General features: G+C 42.0%; 1 protein-coding gene across 2 annotated transcripts in view; it reads left to right on the plus strand.

The window, feature by feature from the left end:
• Positions 1 to 15,760, plus strand: part of utp25 (UTP25 small subunit processor component) — a 32,474-nt gene that overhangs the window by 2,284 nt on the left and 14,430 nt on the right. The window contains exons 3-9 of one of the 2 annotated variants that reach the window (XM_061895756.1): positions 3,243 to 3,426; positions 3,509 to 3,748; positions 6,655 to 6,743; positions 6,836 to 7,237; positions 8,797 to 9,004; positions 9,083 to 9,285; positions 10,804 to 10,986. In XM_061895756.1, coding sequence (XP_061751740.1) covers positions 3,243 to 3,426; positions 3,509 to 3,748; positions 6,655 to 6,743; positions 6,836 to 7,237; positions 8,797 to 9,004; positions 9,083 to 9,285; positions 10,804 to 10,986 — 1,509 coding nt within the window. Of the gene's footprint in view, positions 1 to 3,242; positions 3,441 to 3,508; positions 3,749 to 6,654; positions 6,744 to 6,835; positions 7,238 to 8,796; positions 9,005 to 9,082; positions 9,286 to 10,803; positions 10,987 to 15,760 lie in introns of those variants that run through there. The other variant, XM_061895757.1, reaches the window with a different exon arrangement.

Genomic DNA, 15,760 nt, shown 5'->3' on the forward strand with positions numbered 1-15,760 from the left:
CGGCTGATTGGAGCTGTGGCCGCAAGGTTGTTGGTGCCTGTCGTGGCGGTAATCCCAGAACCCGTTGGTGGACACCAGCAGTGAGGGATGCCGTCAAGCTGAAAAGGAGTCCTATCGGGTTCTTTTGGCTCATAGGACTCCGGAGGCAGTGGACGGGTACCGACGGGCCAAGCGGTGTGCAGCTTTAGCGGTCGCGGAGGCAAAAACTCGGACATGGGAAGAGTTCGGGGAAGCCATGGAAAACGACTTCCGGACGGCTTCGAAGCGATTCTGGACCACCATACGCCGCCTCAGGAAGGGGAAGCAGTGCACTATCAACACCGTGTATGGTGCGGATGGTGTTCTGCTGACTTCGACTGTGGATGTTGTGGATCGGTGGAGGGAATACTTCGAAGACCTCCTCAATCCCACCAACACGTCTTCCTTTGAGGAAGCGGTGCCTGGGGAAGCTGCAGTGGACTCTCCTATTTCTGGGGCTGAGGTCGCTGAGGTAGTTAAAAAGCTCCTCGGCGGCAAGGCCCCGGGGGTGGATGAGATCCGCCCGGAGTTCCTTAAGGCTCTGGATGCTTTGGGGCTGTCTTGGTTTACAAGACTCTGCAGCATCGCGTGGACATCGGGGGTGGTACCTCTGGATTGGCAGACCGGGGTGGTGGTCCCTCTCTTTAAGAAGGGGGACCGGAGGGTGTGTTCCAACTATCGTGGGATCACACTCCTCAGCCTTCCCGGTAAGGTTTATTCAGGTGTACTGGAGAGGAGGCTTCGGCGGATAGTCGAACCTCGGATTCAGGAGGAACAGTGTGGTTTTCGTCCTGGTCGTGGAACTGTGGACCAGCTCTATACTCTCGGCAGGGTTCTTGAGGGTGCATGGGAGTTTGCCCAACCAGTCTACATGTGCTTTGTGGACTTGGAGAAGGCATTCGACCGTGTCCCTCGGGGAGTCCTGTGGGGAGTGCTCAGAGAGTATGGGGTACCGGACTGTCTTATTGTGGCAGTCCGCTCCCTGTACGATCAGTGTCAGAGCTTGGTCCGCATTCCTGGCAGTAAGTCGGACACGTTTCCAGTGAGGGTTGGACTCCGCCAAGGCTGTCCTTTGTCACCGATTCTGTTCATAACTTTTATGGACAGAATTTCTAGGCGCAGCCAAGGCGTTGAGGGGATCCGGTTTGGTGGCCACGGGATTAGGTCTCTGCTTTTTGCAGATGATGTAGTCCTGATGGCTTCATCTGACCGGGATCTTCAGCTCTCACTGGATCGGTTCGCAGCCGAGTGTGAAGCGACCGGAATGAGAATCAGCACCTCCAAGTCCGAGTCCATGGTTCTCGCCCGGAAAAGGGTGGAGTGCCATCTCCGGGTTGGGGAGGAGACCCTGCCCCAAGTGGAGGAGTTCAAGTACCTAGGAGTCTTTTTCACGAGTGGGGGAAGAGTGGATCGTGAGATCGACAGGCGGATCGGTGCGGCGTCTTCAGTAATGCGGACGTTGTATCGATCCGTTGTGGTGAAGAAGGAGCTGAGCCGGAAGGCAAAGCTCTCAATTTACCGGTCGATCTATGTTCCAATCCTCACCTATGGTCATGAGCTTTGGGTCATGACCGAAAAGATAAGATCACGGGTACAAGCGACCGAAATTAGTTTCCTCCGCCGTGTGGCGGGGCTCTCCCTTAGAGATGGGGTGAGAAGCTCTGCCATCCGGGAGGAACTCAAAGTAAAGCCGCTGCTCCTTCACATCGAGAGGAGCCAGATGAGGTGGTTCGGGCATCTGGTCAGGATGCCACCCGAACGCCTCCCTAGGGAGGTGTTTAGGGCACGTCCAGCTGGTAGGAGGCCACAGGGAAGACCCAGGACACGTTGGGAAGACTGTGTCTCCCGGCTGGCCTGGGAACGCATCGGGATCCCCCGGGAAGAGCTAGACGAAGTGGCTGGAGATAGGGAAGTCTGGGCTTCCCTGCTTAGGCTGCTGCCCCCGCGACCCAACCTCGGATAAGCGGAAGATGATGGATGGAAATATTAACATTGCAACACATGCCGATACGGCCTTTTTAGTTAACAAATTGCAATTTTAAATTTCCTGGGAGTTACGTCTTGAAAACGTTGTGTAATGATGACGTGTACGCAAGACGTCACAGATTTTTGGGAAATATGAGCGCTGCACACACACACAGCTAAAAGTCGTCTGCTTTAACCATATAATTACACAGTATTTTGGAGATCTGTGTTGCTGAATCTTTTGCAATTTGTTCAATTAATATTGGAGGAGTCAAAGTAGAAAGATGGAGTTGGGAAGCTTTAGCCTTTAGCCACACAAACACACGGTGATTCCTTGTTTAAAATTCCCGGAGGTGAAACTTTACTATGGATCAGAGCGCGGTCAAGCGAACATGAATCACGACGGAATGTCAATCAGCAGGTTTCGGTGAGTAAATTGTGGTAAAAAGTAGCTTCTTACCGGAGATCAGCAGAGCTTTATTCACTGGCTTTTAACACAGCATGAGATTTTAAACTGTTTTTCACTTTTAACTGTTTTGAACTTTTTAACTGCTTTTTATCTAACAATTTGTTCTTAGGGTAATTTGTACTTGCTATTTCAATGTGTTTTTAACTTCTATTTTAAAGGTTTCATTTTTTTTTTGTCTGTCCTTTGCCTCTATTTCTTGGTGGTGTACAGCCCTTTGTTCTTCAACTGTGCTTGTTTTTAAAGGGCTTTATAAATAAAGTTGGTATGGTATGGTTTGGCATGTTTTAGGCGGTGGGAGGAAGCCGCAGTACTCAAACTTCTTTCCCTTTTTTGTGGCATGCTTTGTTAATACTCGGTAACAAGACGGTGCTTTCTACATTTTAGTCTGTCTTCCTTAATGAAGCCTACTTTTTGGTCTATGTCATCCTTGTTAAAGCCCAAATGTGCCCACACAACTGACATCAAATTCCTTTTTGGTACAAGCTCCTCGCATTGTACTGACAGTTGGTGTTCATGTTTTCCTCCATGATGCTTCTGTGTAGTGGACTGGATGGGACAATGTTGTTACTTCTTCTGCTTTTGAAATTGAAATAACTGGCATGGCAGTTTTTCGTCAGTTTGAAGGTTTAATGTTGGCTTTGATTTATTATTTTTTTTGGATTATTCACCCAGCCCTACGTATAACACATAGCTAAAATGGAAAAAGGTTTGGCCAAAGGGAGTGCAAATAACTCCACTCTAAACTGCTTTAATTCGATATTGATGTAGGTTTATATTTGTAACTCTTAAGGTACCCAGCCCAGAACACTCTGATGCTGAGGCGGAGCCTCTGGTTGAGGAAGAGGACGAACCAGAGGAGAAAACAGCCTATCAGAAACTTCTCACAACCCTTACCCGACCCAGTGGTGACGACCATAGCGAAGAGGAGACCACTGATGACGAAGGCGAAAAAGAGGAGGAGCTTGGTGAAGAAGGCAAATGTCACACGGTACATGCTGGCTGTAAAGTGTGCTTAAGGACTGTGACTTGAACAGCCTATTGTTGTGGTTATTGCAGAAACTGGCGTTGACCAATTGGATGGTAACGACGACGATGATGATGATGATGATGATGAAGAAGAGAAGGACCCAGAAGTTTCAGATGTAGTTCTAACTCAAGCATCAGAAGGCGAGAAAGTGGAGCAGGAAGTAGGTGAAGATTTCATTGACAAGGAGCATGAGTCCCAATTCTGCCTAGAGGGCAACTTAATTGGTGAAAGAGGACAAGAGGACATTGGCGATGCTGACCAGGACAACGGTAAGAGTTTCATTAAACAGCATTCTAATATCGACATGAATTAATATCAATAGAAATGGGAATCAGTATATTTGGTGTAAACGTGATTATAAAACCCTCCAAAACAGGTTACAGGTTACAAAAGCTCATTTTAGCTGTTGATGTATGACATATCCGTGCAGCGTTTTTTTTTTTTTTTTAAAGGATTCTTTGACTAAATTATTTTTTTATCAATTTTTTAAGGTTATGAATAGATATATAATCAGAATATACAGTAAAGGAATCACAATTCAGAAGTGAAATGTTTTAGCTGCCTTACTTATCAACATTATTCTGGTCACCAGATAAATTTGAGTAATATTTGATAATTACTTTTTTTTATTCCAGCAGTTAGTGAGGGTAATTTTATTTATTATTTTTTGCATTTTGAACATTGGCTTGATGTTAATGGGCAATTTTTATCATTCAAACTGGACTGTCGTGCCTCGCGGGTTTGCGATAAAGAAAATGACTATATCGTAATATTCGAGTTAGGGCTGGGCGATATGCCCTTTTTTTAATATCTCTATTTTCAGGCCAAAATCGCGATATACGATATATATTACAATATTTTGCCTTGGCCTTGAATGAACACTTGATGCATATAATCACAGCAGTATGATGATTCTATGTGTCTACATTAAAACATTATTCATACTGCATTCATACATGCTACTTTTAAACTTTCATGCAGCGAGGGAAATCGCAACTAAGTCAATTGACCAAAAGTGTATTTATTAAAGTTATTAAGCAATGGCACAAACATTCATGTCATTTCCAAAACACAAAGTGCAAGATTGTCGGAGACAAATTTTAAGTGTCAAATCAAAATGAGATGCATAATAGGAAATCAAATAGTATTCGTCCTTCACTGTGTGGTAGGTTACTACGGACGTTATGAAATGCTCTTCATTCTCTAGCGAGTGACTTTTCAAATGATACTACATATTAGCAGTAATACTACTTTTTAAAACAACGCTTTGCCCCACACTTGACAAATTACGGTTGTCTGTTCGACATATTTCCACTTGAAGCCGAAACACCGCCAGACGATGGACCCCCTGCTGTTTTTATTGGGAATTAAGTCTTCCTTCATTTGTTACCAGATCTGCACTTTCTTTCTCTCGTATTACCACTCGTACGGCTACGTTAGCATCACAACTAACGTTACCCAGTCGGCTACCGCTCTGCTCGGCGAGTGCGTATACGTATGTTACGTATGAGGTGACAGTATGTGACGTGTGTAAGTTTGTGCGCCTGCTTGTCTGTGAGAAGGAGAGACAGGAACGAGTGAGAAGAGCCTGTAGTGTAATGCCCACAATTAAAAGCAACTGCATGAGAACGTATACTCGAATATTACGATATATCCATCCATCCATTTTTTACCGCTTATTCCCTTTGGGGTCGTGGGGGGCGCTGGTGCCTATCTCAGCTAGTCATTTGCTATATCGCACAGAGACAAACCCGCAATATATCGCCAAGCCCTAATTTGAGTATACGTTCTCACGCAGTTGCTTTTAGCTGCGGGCATTACACTACAGGCTCTTCCCACTCTTTCTTGTGTCTCCTTCTCACAGACAGCAAGCTCACAAACTTACACACATCACATACTGTCACGTCATATGTCACATACGTGTACGCCCTCACGGAGCAGAGAGGTAGCAGCGTGGCTAACGTTAACTGTGATGCTAGCTGAGTGTTGCGAGTGCTAATACGAGAGAAAGAAGGTGCGAATCTGGTAACAAATGAAGGAAGAATTAATTCCCAAGAAAAACCGCATGAAGTCCATCGTCCGGCGGGGGTTTGGCTTCAAGCGGGAATATGTGAAATAGATAACTTTAATTTGTCAAGTGTGGAACACAAGCGTTGCTACCAGAAGTAGCATTACTGCTAATATGTAGCATCATTTGAATTGTCACCTGCTAATAACTGTTTAATAAACACAGTTTTGGTCAATTGACTTAGTTGTGATTTCCTTCTCTGCATGCAAGTTTAAAAGTAGCATATATTAATGCAGTATGAACAACAATGTTTTAATGTAGACACATAGAATCATCATACTGCTGTGATTACCGGTATATGTATCAAGTGTTAATTCAAGGCAGAGGCAAAATACCGAGATACATATCGTATATCGCGATATGGCCTAAAAATACCGAAATATTAAAAAAAGTCCAAATCGCCCAGCCCTAGTCCCTCGCCACATCGCGCTACAAAAATTGCTGCTTCACCATATTTGCTCATATTTGGGGGAAACTTTAAAAAAGGTATATTTAATGTTTTTTGGTCTTAAACTAAGCATTTTTTTCAACATAAAATAGCTAAATAAACAATATCAATACGACAGTCGTATTGGCCAGGAGAGTAGATTAAACCAATTAGAGCGCGCTCTTCAGTATCGTGGCCACTGAATGGCCCAGCCTCAGGCAGCATTACTATATTGGATTACAATTGTATAAATGTGACTGAAGGATGTTATTCCATGTTGAGAGGACTCTCATAAAAATGATATAAGGTAGTAAACAGGTTTTTTTATGCTCTAGCTACTAAAGAATTTGATTTCTAATTCATCATTCCTACTTCGCGAAATTCATTTATTGTGTTCATGTCCAGAATCAATTAACAGCGATAAGTGAGGGATTACTTAAACTATATTATATAATCTAACAAAAATCTATATTGAGATAAATATTGCAGCCTCCAGCAATAACAGTATACCTCACTATATGTTATTTGCCATTTGAGTGATGATAGATCTTCTTCGAAACAGGTTGCTCAAGCTCTTAATTTAACTTTTTGTATATATATATTGTGAGTAGTGTATTTTCATAACTTTTGGAATATCTATCTCTCAATAAACAACCAAAATGTCCTTCCTTTATATGCAGACGTGTTTTTCCAACATTTTGGCAAGGAGCTGAGTGAAGACGATATGCAAAAGATTACATTAGGCACTAAAACAAAGACTCAGATAAAGGTACAAATTACCTTCTACAATTGACATGTATATTAATAGTATATTTTTTCTACATTTCAACTGCTTTTTATGATGCTTTTCTTTGAATTTAGTGGCCAAAAATGGGATCGCTTATTTGCACCACTCCTTTGGAGACATTTGGTGGTCTCAGCTCACACAAAGACCTGCCAGCTTTCCACAAACTCTTGGAAACCTGTTGTAGTAACATCAAAACTCTCAACTCCAAGGAGGAAGCAGAGGAAACCAGTGCTCTTCAGTTGGAGCTTTTGGCTCTAATGGGTACATATAAGGACCTCTACTACCCAGAAAACTGCCCTTTGAAGGTGGGCTCGCAGATTCGAAGCGCTTACTGCCTCCACGCTCTCAACCACGTGCTGAAAGCCAACTCTTTGGTCCTCACTCACAACGCTCAGCTAAGAGAGCAGCAACAGGAGGCTAAGAAGGGAGCAGAGCTAGAACATGAACTGAGAGATCAAGGTCTTACTCGCCCCAAGGTAAACAACTTTACATTCAAGGTTACTGTCTTCATAGAGGTTAGTATGTTCAACTGTATTGAACCACTCTTGGTTGTTTTTGTTATACTTACCTTATTATTATCAATGAACTATAGATTGTAAGACTTTTGTATAAATGCGTTTTAATGTGTATAAGATGTTGTGCAGTTTACCACCACAGCAATAATAAACTGTTAAATGTACACAACTCCCATAATTGTAAAGAAAATACCATGAAACCAAAGGAAACTACAGAATCCAAGTTGTTTGATTTTGATTGTATATTTGTACATACTCTGTACCATATGGTATCACAAACCCGTATAAACAGATGAACAGAAATAGTACTTAACATGAAGCAAACACTCTTGAAAGTAAAACATAATTTTACTGCCATTTGTCTCACAGTTCCTCCAAACAAATAGGTCAAGGTAATCCATTAAAATATAAAACATTTTTTCAGATGTCAGCTTCATTAGTGGCTTTACCACAAAATTGTTCATTGTTGTTTATGTCTTATTACATAGTAGACAACAAATAACAGGCCTGACCAATAGAGACACGTACACACATCTTTTAAAAATGTATTTTTTGTAAATAACTTAAATTTATATATTTTTTTGCTTCGATTGTTTGAGTGTAAATAACATTTTATAAAATCAAACGTAGTTTACACACGGCCACTGAAATAAAGCGCACATGAGAGCAGTGTTTTGTGGGTGCTGTGATCTTTGTGGCAGCGAACAGTGGATATTTAAAAAAAAACAAAAATAAAACATGTTTCTGCTAATGCTCATGCACACGTTAAAATTACAGTTTACATGTGGGATGTGGTGTGCATTTTATTTAAAAAAAATGAAGTTTGTTGAAAATGTTTTTCTTTTTTTAGAGCTATTTCCCCTAAATTGTTCCTTGTGGCTATACCATGTTTTAGCCGATTAATCGCACAAACTGAATAATTACTCCATTACTAAACTATCAATAGCTGCAGCCCTTAAATATGCATGACATGTGTTTTAATTTACTTAGTAAAAGAACGTATGGTCAATTTATTTTACTTTTTAACTTTTTTTAAAAGTTAAAGAAGTAGAAAAAATCCAAAGCTTTGTGTATCAACATGTCTACTTTTTCTTGTTGCTTTCCACCTTTGCTGTTTTTGTTTTGATTTTATTTCTACAGTATGGCAAGGTCCAATAACAATATGTAAGCCGCACTTGGGCCCCTGATGTACATTAGGCAAAAAACTATGTTAAACTCTTTCACTGGGGCTGTTAAAAAAACTTACCAGCCCAATGAGGTTAATAGGAATTTAACCAAAATTATGACAGCTCTTACTTAAAAATTTGTTTGTTGCTCTTAGGCATGCAAATGCAGCTTAACAATAAGTACTATTAAATTAAAAGAAACAAGCCACAAACTTGTATTAATTTGGTGTTTTGTACAGTGTTTTTATTTGAAATTAGGTTTTATCTGCTTTATAAATCAGTACATGAGCACATAGCTGAGATTATTTTGAGGTAGCAAACACAAGCTGCTTTAAGATCAAATGTTGTTGACAGGTTCTAATACTGGTGCCATTCCGAGGCGTGGTACTGCAAATCATCCATATTCTCATCAGCTTGCTGGAGAGCAAAGGCAAGAAGGTTGTAGTCAGCAACAAGAAGAGGTTCAAAGATGAGTATGGACATGACTCTGATACCAAACCGAACAGACCGGACGACTACCACGCCATTTTCCTTGGCAACGTGGACGATCACTTCAGGATAGGTGCGACTGGACTAAAAGTACTCAGGTTTGGATATTACTCGTTTTTTGTGTAATACTGAGGTTTCCCTTTGTCCTCAGGCATCTCCATCATCAGGAACAGCATGCGCCTCTATGCCCCTTTTTACTCCTCAGACATCATCATAGCCTCACCACTGGGCCTCCGCACAGTCCTGGGAGCTGAAGGAGAATTTAACAGGGACTTTGACTTCCTGTCCTCCGTCGAGATGCTAATAGTAGACCAGGCTGATGTTTTCCTCATGCAGAACTGGGAACATGTTTTGGTAGGAATACACTCCTTCAAAATTTTTATATTCACTTTTAGTTTCACAGATTATTCAGTAAACCCCATCGGGTGCCAAACTGTCGCCTCTTTATTTTAAGTTGAGAGGACCACTAAAGACATTTTTATCCTCTTGAGGGAAATATGAAAAAAAAAAAAAGACATTCTATTGCGGTCAGAAGTTTACGTACAATCATGAACTTGGACATTATTATTTTGGGCTCTTATCACTAGGTTTTTAATAATTATAAAATGTACATCCTCATTGACTTAAAAACAACTGTGTGCACCATCTCTTTCAAATTAAGTTTTGCATTTGGAGTTTTAAGTATTTTCGTTGTTTTAATGGTAACCTAAATAGAAAGTGGCTTGATGGCGATATCTGCAGAGGAAAAAGAGTGCTACAGCTATGAATCCAGCAGGGGGCGCTGTCTTTCGTCAATTCACTCAACATTTTAAGCAAGTTGGATGCTTTGACAAGAGGAGACATTGTAAAATTCCATGTTTTTCAGTAAATTACTAAATGCTATTTGCAATGTGTGAAACGTCAATTTAAAAAGTTTTTAATAGATGTGAGACATTTTATAGTGTTCATTTTTTTTAAATAAGAATTTTTTCAGGCTTTTATGGGTGCATTCATTAACGGTTTTTCGCCCTTCGCTGGAGGTCTTTGATCATAACACCTGCGAACAGTGTGGATCTAAATGAAATGTATCTACTTGAACTAGTGCTGTCAAATGATAGCACAGGGGAGGTCATAAGGAAAAAACAATACATATAGATAAATAAATACATATATGCAGTTCCCCGATCACTGGTATTGTCTTGCAAAATTGAACATACCGTATTTCCTGGATTTGCCGCCGGGGCGCTAATTCATTTAAAACCTCTTCTCAATCCTGCACTTACCAAAGGCTTGCGGTAAAAGTAAGCATGCGCTAATTATTTTAAAACCTCTTTTCACTCCGGCACTTACCAAAAGCATGCAGTAAAAATTTAAGTGTGATGTGAGCTTGGACCTCAAATCCTACTGAATGGCTCCAATCTTCTACCCTTTATGCAATTTCAAATTACCGTATTGAAATCAGCCTCCTCCATTTTGAAAATGGTGACAGGAAAGTGTCAATCGTGACGCCACGAGTTTGACCAGGCGGTAATACTAAGCATGCGCTAATTATTTTGTGAAGCGAGTTTGAAACGGCAGTAATTCAAGGCAAGCGCATACTATATGCCTTGCGGCAATTCAAGGAAATACGGTTTTCTATCTTTTTCTGAATTATTTAAAATAATGGTTGCTTCCTTACGAGTGTAAAATGTATTTTTAATACGTCAAACTTCTACTTTGTATCTAATTAGGGAAATGTTATCACTTTAGCAGATATTGAAATAAGATTTCTCACTTCCGGTAATTTAAGAAATTAAACACAATGGAAGATGCATATAATATATTGTATAAAGAAGCCATATTTTAATTTATTGAAGTGTTTACAATCAATAATGTTTTTTTCTGAATCACCAGCATGTGATGAAGCACATGAACCTGCAGCCACTGGAGTCTCATGGAGTGGACTTTTCAAGGGTTCGAATGTGGAACCTTAACAACTGGGCCCAACATTATCGACAAACGCTTGTATTCAGTTCCATCCAGGACCCACAGATCAGCAACATCCTCAGCAAACAGTGTGCCAACTACCGCGGACAGGTACTTGTTACACTATTCATCATAAAACTTTTATAGAGTTTATTTCAATAGAAAATTAACAATATTATTTGTGTCGTTTTATTGTACACTTTGCAAGTAAGTTTTGGGTGTAACAGCATGGTCTTAGTTCTTGTCAGTAAAATGTGAAGTATATCATATCACAAACTGTATATTCTAGGGAAGTAACGGTATCAAAATCTCACAGTACGATATTATCACAAAGAGCAGCTCAAACACCTCTATAAAAAAATAAAAAAAACAGTAGATTTCCCTCGCCCCGACGTGGGTCACCGGGGCCCCCCTCTGGAGCCAGGTCCAGAGGTGGGGCTCGATAGTGAGCTCCCATGGGGCACGGCTGGGTACAGCCAGACGAGGCAACGTAGGTCCCCCGTCCAATGGGCTCACCACTCATAGGAGTGGGCACAGAGGTCATGTACAGTGTGAGTTGGGTCGCAGCCGAAGGCAGGTCCTTTTGGTGGTCCAATCTTCGGCTCCAGAAGCTGGATCTTGGGACCTTGCTTCGGGGGAAGGAGCATGAGCTGGTGCGTGAGGTGGAGTAGTTCCGGCTGGATCCAGTCGAACTCACTTCGACGGACAGCCAGAGCTCTGGAAAAAGTACTCTTGAGAGGGGCTGCTGATTCCATTGTGCTCGGTGACTTCAAAAGTTAACACTGGCAACGACAGTGAAACCTGGAGAGGCGTAATTGGGAGGAACGGCCTCCCGGACCTAAACCCGAGTGGTGTTATGTTTTTGGACTTTTGTGTTCGCCACAGATTGTTTATAACAAACACCATGTTCAAACTTAAAGGTGTCCATATTTGCACTTGGCACCAGGACACCCTAGGCAGCAGTTTGATGATCGATTTTGTTGTTGTCATCTAATTTCTTGTCTCATGTTTTGGGATCTCTGGTGAAGAGAGGAGCTGAGCTTTCTATCAATCACCACCCGATGGTGAGTTGGCTCCGTATGTGAGGAAAGATGCCGGTCAGACCTGGCAGGCCTAAACGCAAAGGGAGGGTCTGCTGGGAACGTCTAGCAGAGTCTCCGATCCGATAAAGTTTCAATTCAGACCTCCAGAAGAACTTTGAACATGCCACAAGGGAGGGGCTGGACATTAGGTTCAAGTGGACCATGTTCCATACCTCCATTGTCAAGGCAGCCAATCAGAGCTGTCTGTGGCCACAACGTGGTTGATGCATGTCATGGCAGTAATTCCAGAACCAGCGGTGAGGGATGCCGTCAAGCTGAAAAAGGAGTCCTTTGGGGTCCTTTAGGCTCATGGGACCCATAAGCAACAGACGGGTACCAACAGGCCAGGCTTTGGATTTGGCAATCACAGAGGAAAAAACTCAGACATGGAGGGAGTTCAGGGAAACCATGGGACACGACTTTCGAACGGCTTTGAAGCGGTTCCAGACCACCATCCGCTGCTTCAGGAGGGGAAGGCAGTGCGCTGTCAACAGCGTGTATGGTGGGGATGGTGTGCTGCTGACCTTGACTCAGAATGTTGTGGAGGTGATACTTCAAAGACCTCCTTAGTCCCACCTACACATTTTCCTATGAGGAAGCAATGCCTGGGGAATCTTTTGGTGGGCTCTCCTATTGCTGTGGGGCTGACTTAGTTGGCACGACACTGCAACAATGCTTGGACATCGGGGGTGTTGCCTATGGGTTGGCAGACCGGGGTGGTGGTTCCTCTCTTTAAGAAGGGGAACCGGGAAGTGTGTTCCAACTATTGTGGTATCACTCCTCAGCCCTCCCAGTAAGGTCTTTTCAGGTGTACAGGAGAGGACTTGACGCCGGACACTCGTACCTTGGATTCAGGAGGAGCAGTGTGGTTTTTCGTCCTGGTTGTGGAACTGTAGACCAGCTCTATACTCTCAGCAGGGTCTTGGAGGGTGCATGGGAGTTTGCCTAACCAGTGTACATGTGCTTTGTAGACCATGTCTCCCGGGAAGTCCTGTTGAGAATGCTCAAGACTATGAGGTACCAGACTGTCTGATTGTGGCGGTCTGCTCCACGTATGATCGATGTCAGAGCTTGTTCCTCATGCTGGCAGTAAGTCGGATGTGTTTCCAGTCAGAGTTGGACTCCGCCAGGGCTGCTTTTTGTCACCAGTTGTGGTGACAACATTTATGGACAGAATTTCTAGGCGCAGTCAGGGCGTTGAGGAGATCTGGTTTGGTGGCTGGAAGATTAGGTGTCTGGTTTTTGCAGATGATGTGTTTCTGATGGCTTCATCTGGCCAGGATCTTCAGCTCCCACTAGATCGGTTCGCAGCAGTGTGTGAAGCAACTGGTATGAGAATCAGCACCTCCAAGTCTGAGTCCATGGTTCTCACACAATAAAGGGTGTAGTGCCATCTCAGGGTTGGGGAGGATGTCTTGCTCCAAGTGGAGAAGTTATTTTTCTCGAGTGAGGGAAGAGTGGATCGTGAGACAGGCAGATCAGTGCGATCGAAATGTTTTGGTAAAGGAGCTGAGCCGGAGGGCAAAGCTCTCTTATTTACTGGTCAATCTACGTTACCATCCTTACCTATGGTCATGAGCTTAGGGCTATAATAAAGAGGACAAGATCACTGGTACAAGCGGCAGAAATGCGTTTCCTCCATTGGGTGGCGGTAATCTCCCTTAGAGAGAGGGTGAGAAGCTCTGTCATTCGGGAGGATGGACGGACAATATTACCACAGTATAATATTATTGTCGGATATTTCCACCAAAAAAAACCGCCATACTATGTACAATGAAGTGGCAGGAATATGTAGGAAAAACACACATACTGTAATTAAAAACAAATATAATGATCAAATGTTCCAATTATATTTATTTGTACATTATTTGTAAGTGCAAATAATTGTGCCCTGTTTCAAAAATTAAAAAAAAATAACTTATTTAAGTTGCCAATGTAAACAAGTGCAAAAAAATTATGATCACTCTAGTGTATTTCAACTTTTACTCTACGAGTACTACGACCAGCTGGCTGTGTTGCCATGGAAACTCTTATAAACCCTGTTTCCATATGAGTTGGGAAATTGTGTTAGATGTAAATATAAACGGAATACAATGATTTGCAAAACATTTTCAACCCATATTCAGTTGAATATGCTACAAAGACAACATATTTGATGTTCAAACTGATAAACTTTTTTTTTTTTTTTGCAAATAATCATGAACTTTAGAATTTGATGCCAGCAACACGTGACAAAGAAGTTGGGAAAGGTGGCGATAAATACTGATAAAGTTGAGGAATGCTCATCAAACACTTATTTGGAACATCCCACATGTGTGCAGGCTAATTGTGAACGGTTGGGTGCCATGATTGGGTATAAAAGCAGCTTCCATGAAATGCTAAGTAATGCAAGAAAGGATGGGGCGAGGTACACCCCTTTGTCCACAACTGCGTGAGCAAATAGTCAAACAGTTTAAGAACAACATTTCTCAAAGTGCAATTACAAAATATTTAGGGATTTCAACATCTACGGTCCATAATATCATCAAAAGGTTCAGAGAATCTGGAGAAATCACTCCACGTAAGTGACATGGCCGGAAACCAACATTGAATGACCGTGACCTTCGATCCCTCAGACGGCACTATATCAAAAACCAAAATCAATCTCTGAAGGATATCACCACATGGGCTCAGGAACACTTTAGAAAATCACTGTCACTAAATACAGTGTGTCGCTACATCTGTAAGTGCAAGCTCTACTATGCAAAGCGAAAGCCATTTATCAACATCATACAGAAACGCCGCCGGCTTCTCTGCGCTCGAGATCATCTAAGATGGACTGATGCAAAGTGGAAAAGTGTTCTGTGGTCTGACGAGTCCACATTTCAAATTGTTTTTGGAAATATTTGACATCGTGTCCTTCAGACCAAAGGGGAAGCGAACCATCCAGACTGCTATCGACGCAAAGTTCAAAAGCCAGCATCTGTGATGGTATGGTGGTGCATTCGTGCCCAAGGCATGGGTAATTTACACATCTGTGAAGGCACAAATAATACTGAAAGGTACATACTGGTTTTGGAACAACATATGCTGCCATCTAAGTGTCGTCTTTTTCATGGACGCCCCTGTTTATTTCAGCAAGACAATGCCAAGCCACATTCAGCACGTGTTACAACAGCGTGGCTTCGTAAAAAAAGAGTGCAGTCCATACCTGTCTCCCATCGAAAATGTGTGGCGCATTATGAAGCGTAAAATACGACAGCGAAGACCCCGACTATTGAACGACTGAAGCTCTACATAAAACAGGAATGGGAAAGAATTCCACTTTCAAAGCTTCAACAATTAGTTTCCTCAGTTCCCTAACGTTTATTGAGTGTTAAAAAAAAAGGTGATGTAACACAGTGGTTAACATGCCCTTTCCCAACTACTTTACCACGTGCTGCAGCCATGAAATTCTAAGTTAATTATTTGCAAAAAAAAATAAAGTTTATAAGTTTGAACATCAAATATCTTGTGTTTGTAGTGCATTCAATTGAATAGGGGTTGAAAAGGATTTGCAAATCATTGTATTCCGTTATTTACATCTAACACAATTTCCCAACTCAGATGGAAACGGCGTTTGTAGAAAGCAGACTTTCTGACCTCCACCAAAGATGTTATGTTTTTTCCAGGGTTTGTTTGTGTTTGTTAACAACACACCTCAAAAAGTTATGAGTGGATTTTGATAACATTTTCAGGAAATCTCCACAAAAAACAATTGCTTATATTCCGTCACGTCACATGAAAAAACAGTGGTGGTCAACCAAGCCAAAGTGGCCGTTGGA

The sequence above is a fragment of the Nerophis ophidion genome, linkage group LG03 (genome assembly GCF_033978795.1).
Source record: "Nerophis ophidion isolate RoL-2023_Sa linkage group LG03, RoL_Noph_v1.0, whole genome shotgun sequence".
In the NCBI taxonomy this organism is placed as follows: Eukaryota; Metazoa; Chordata; class Actinopteri; order Syngnathiformes; family Syngnathidae; genus Nerophis; species Nerophis ophidion.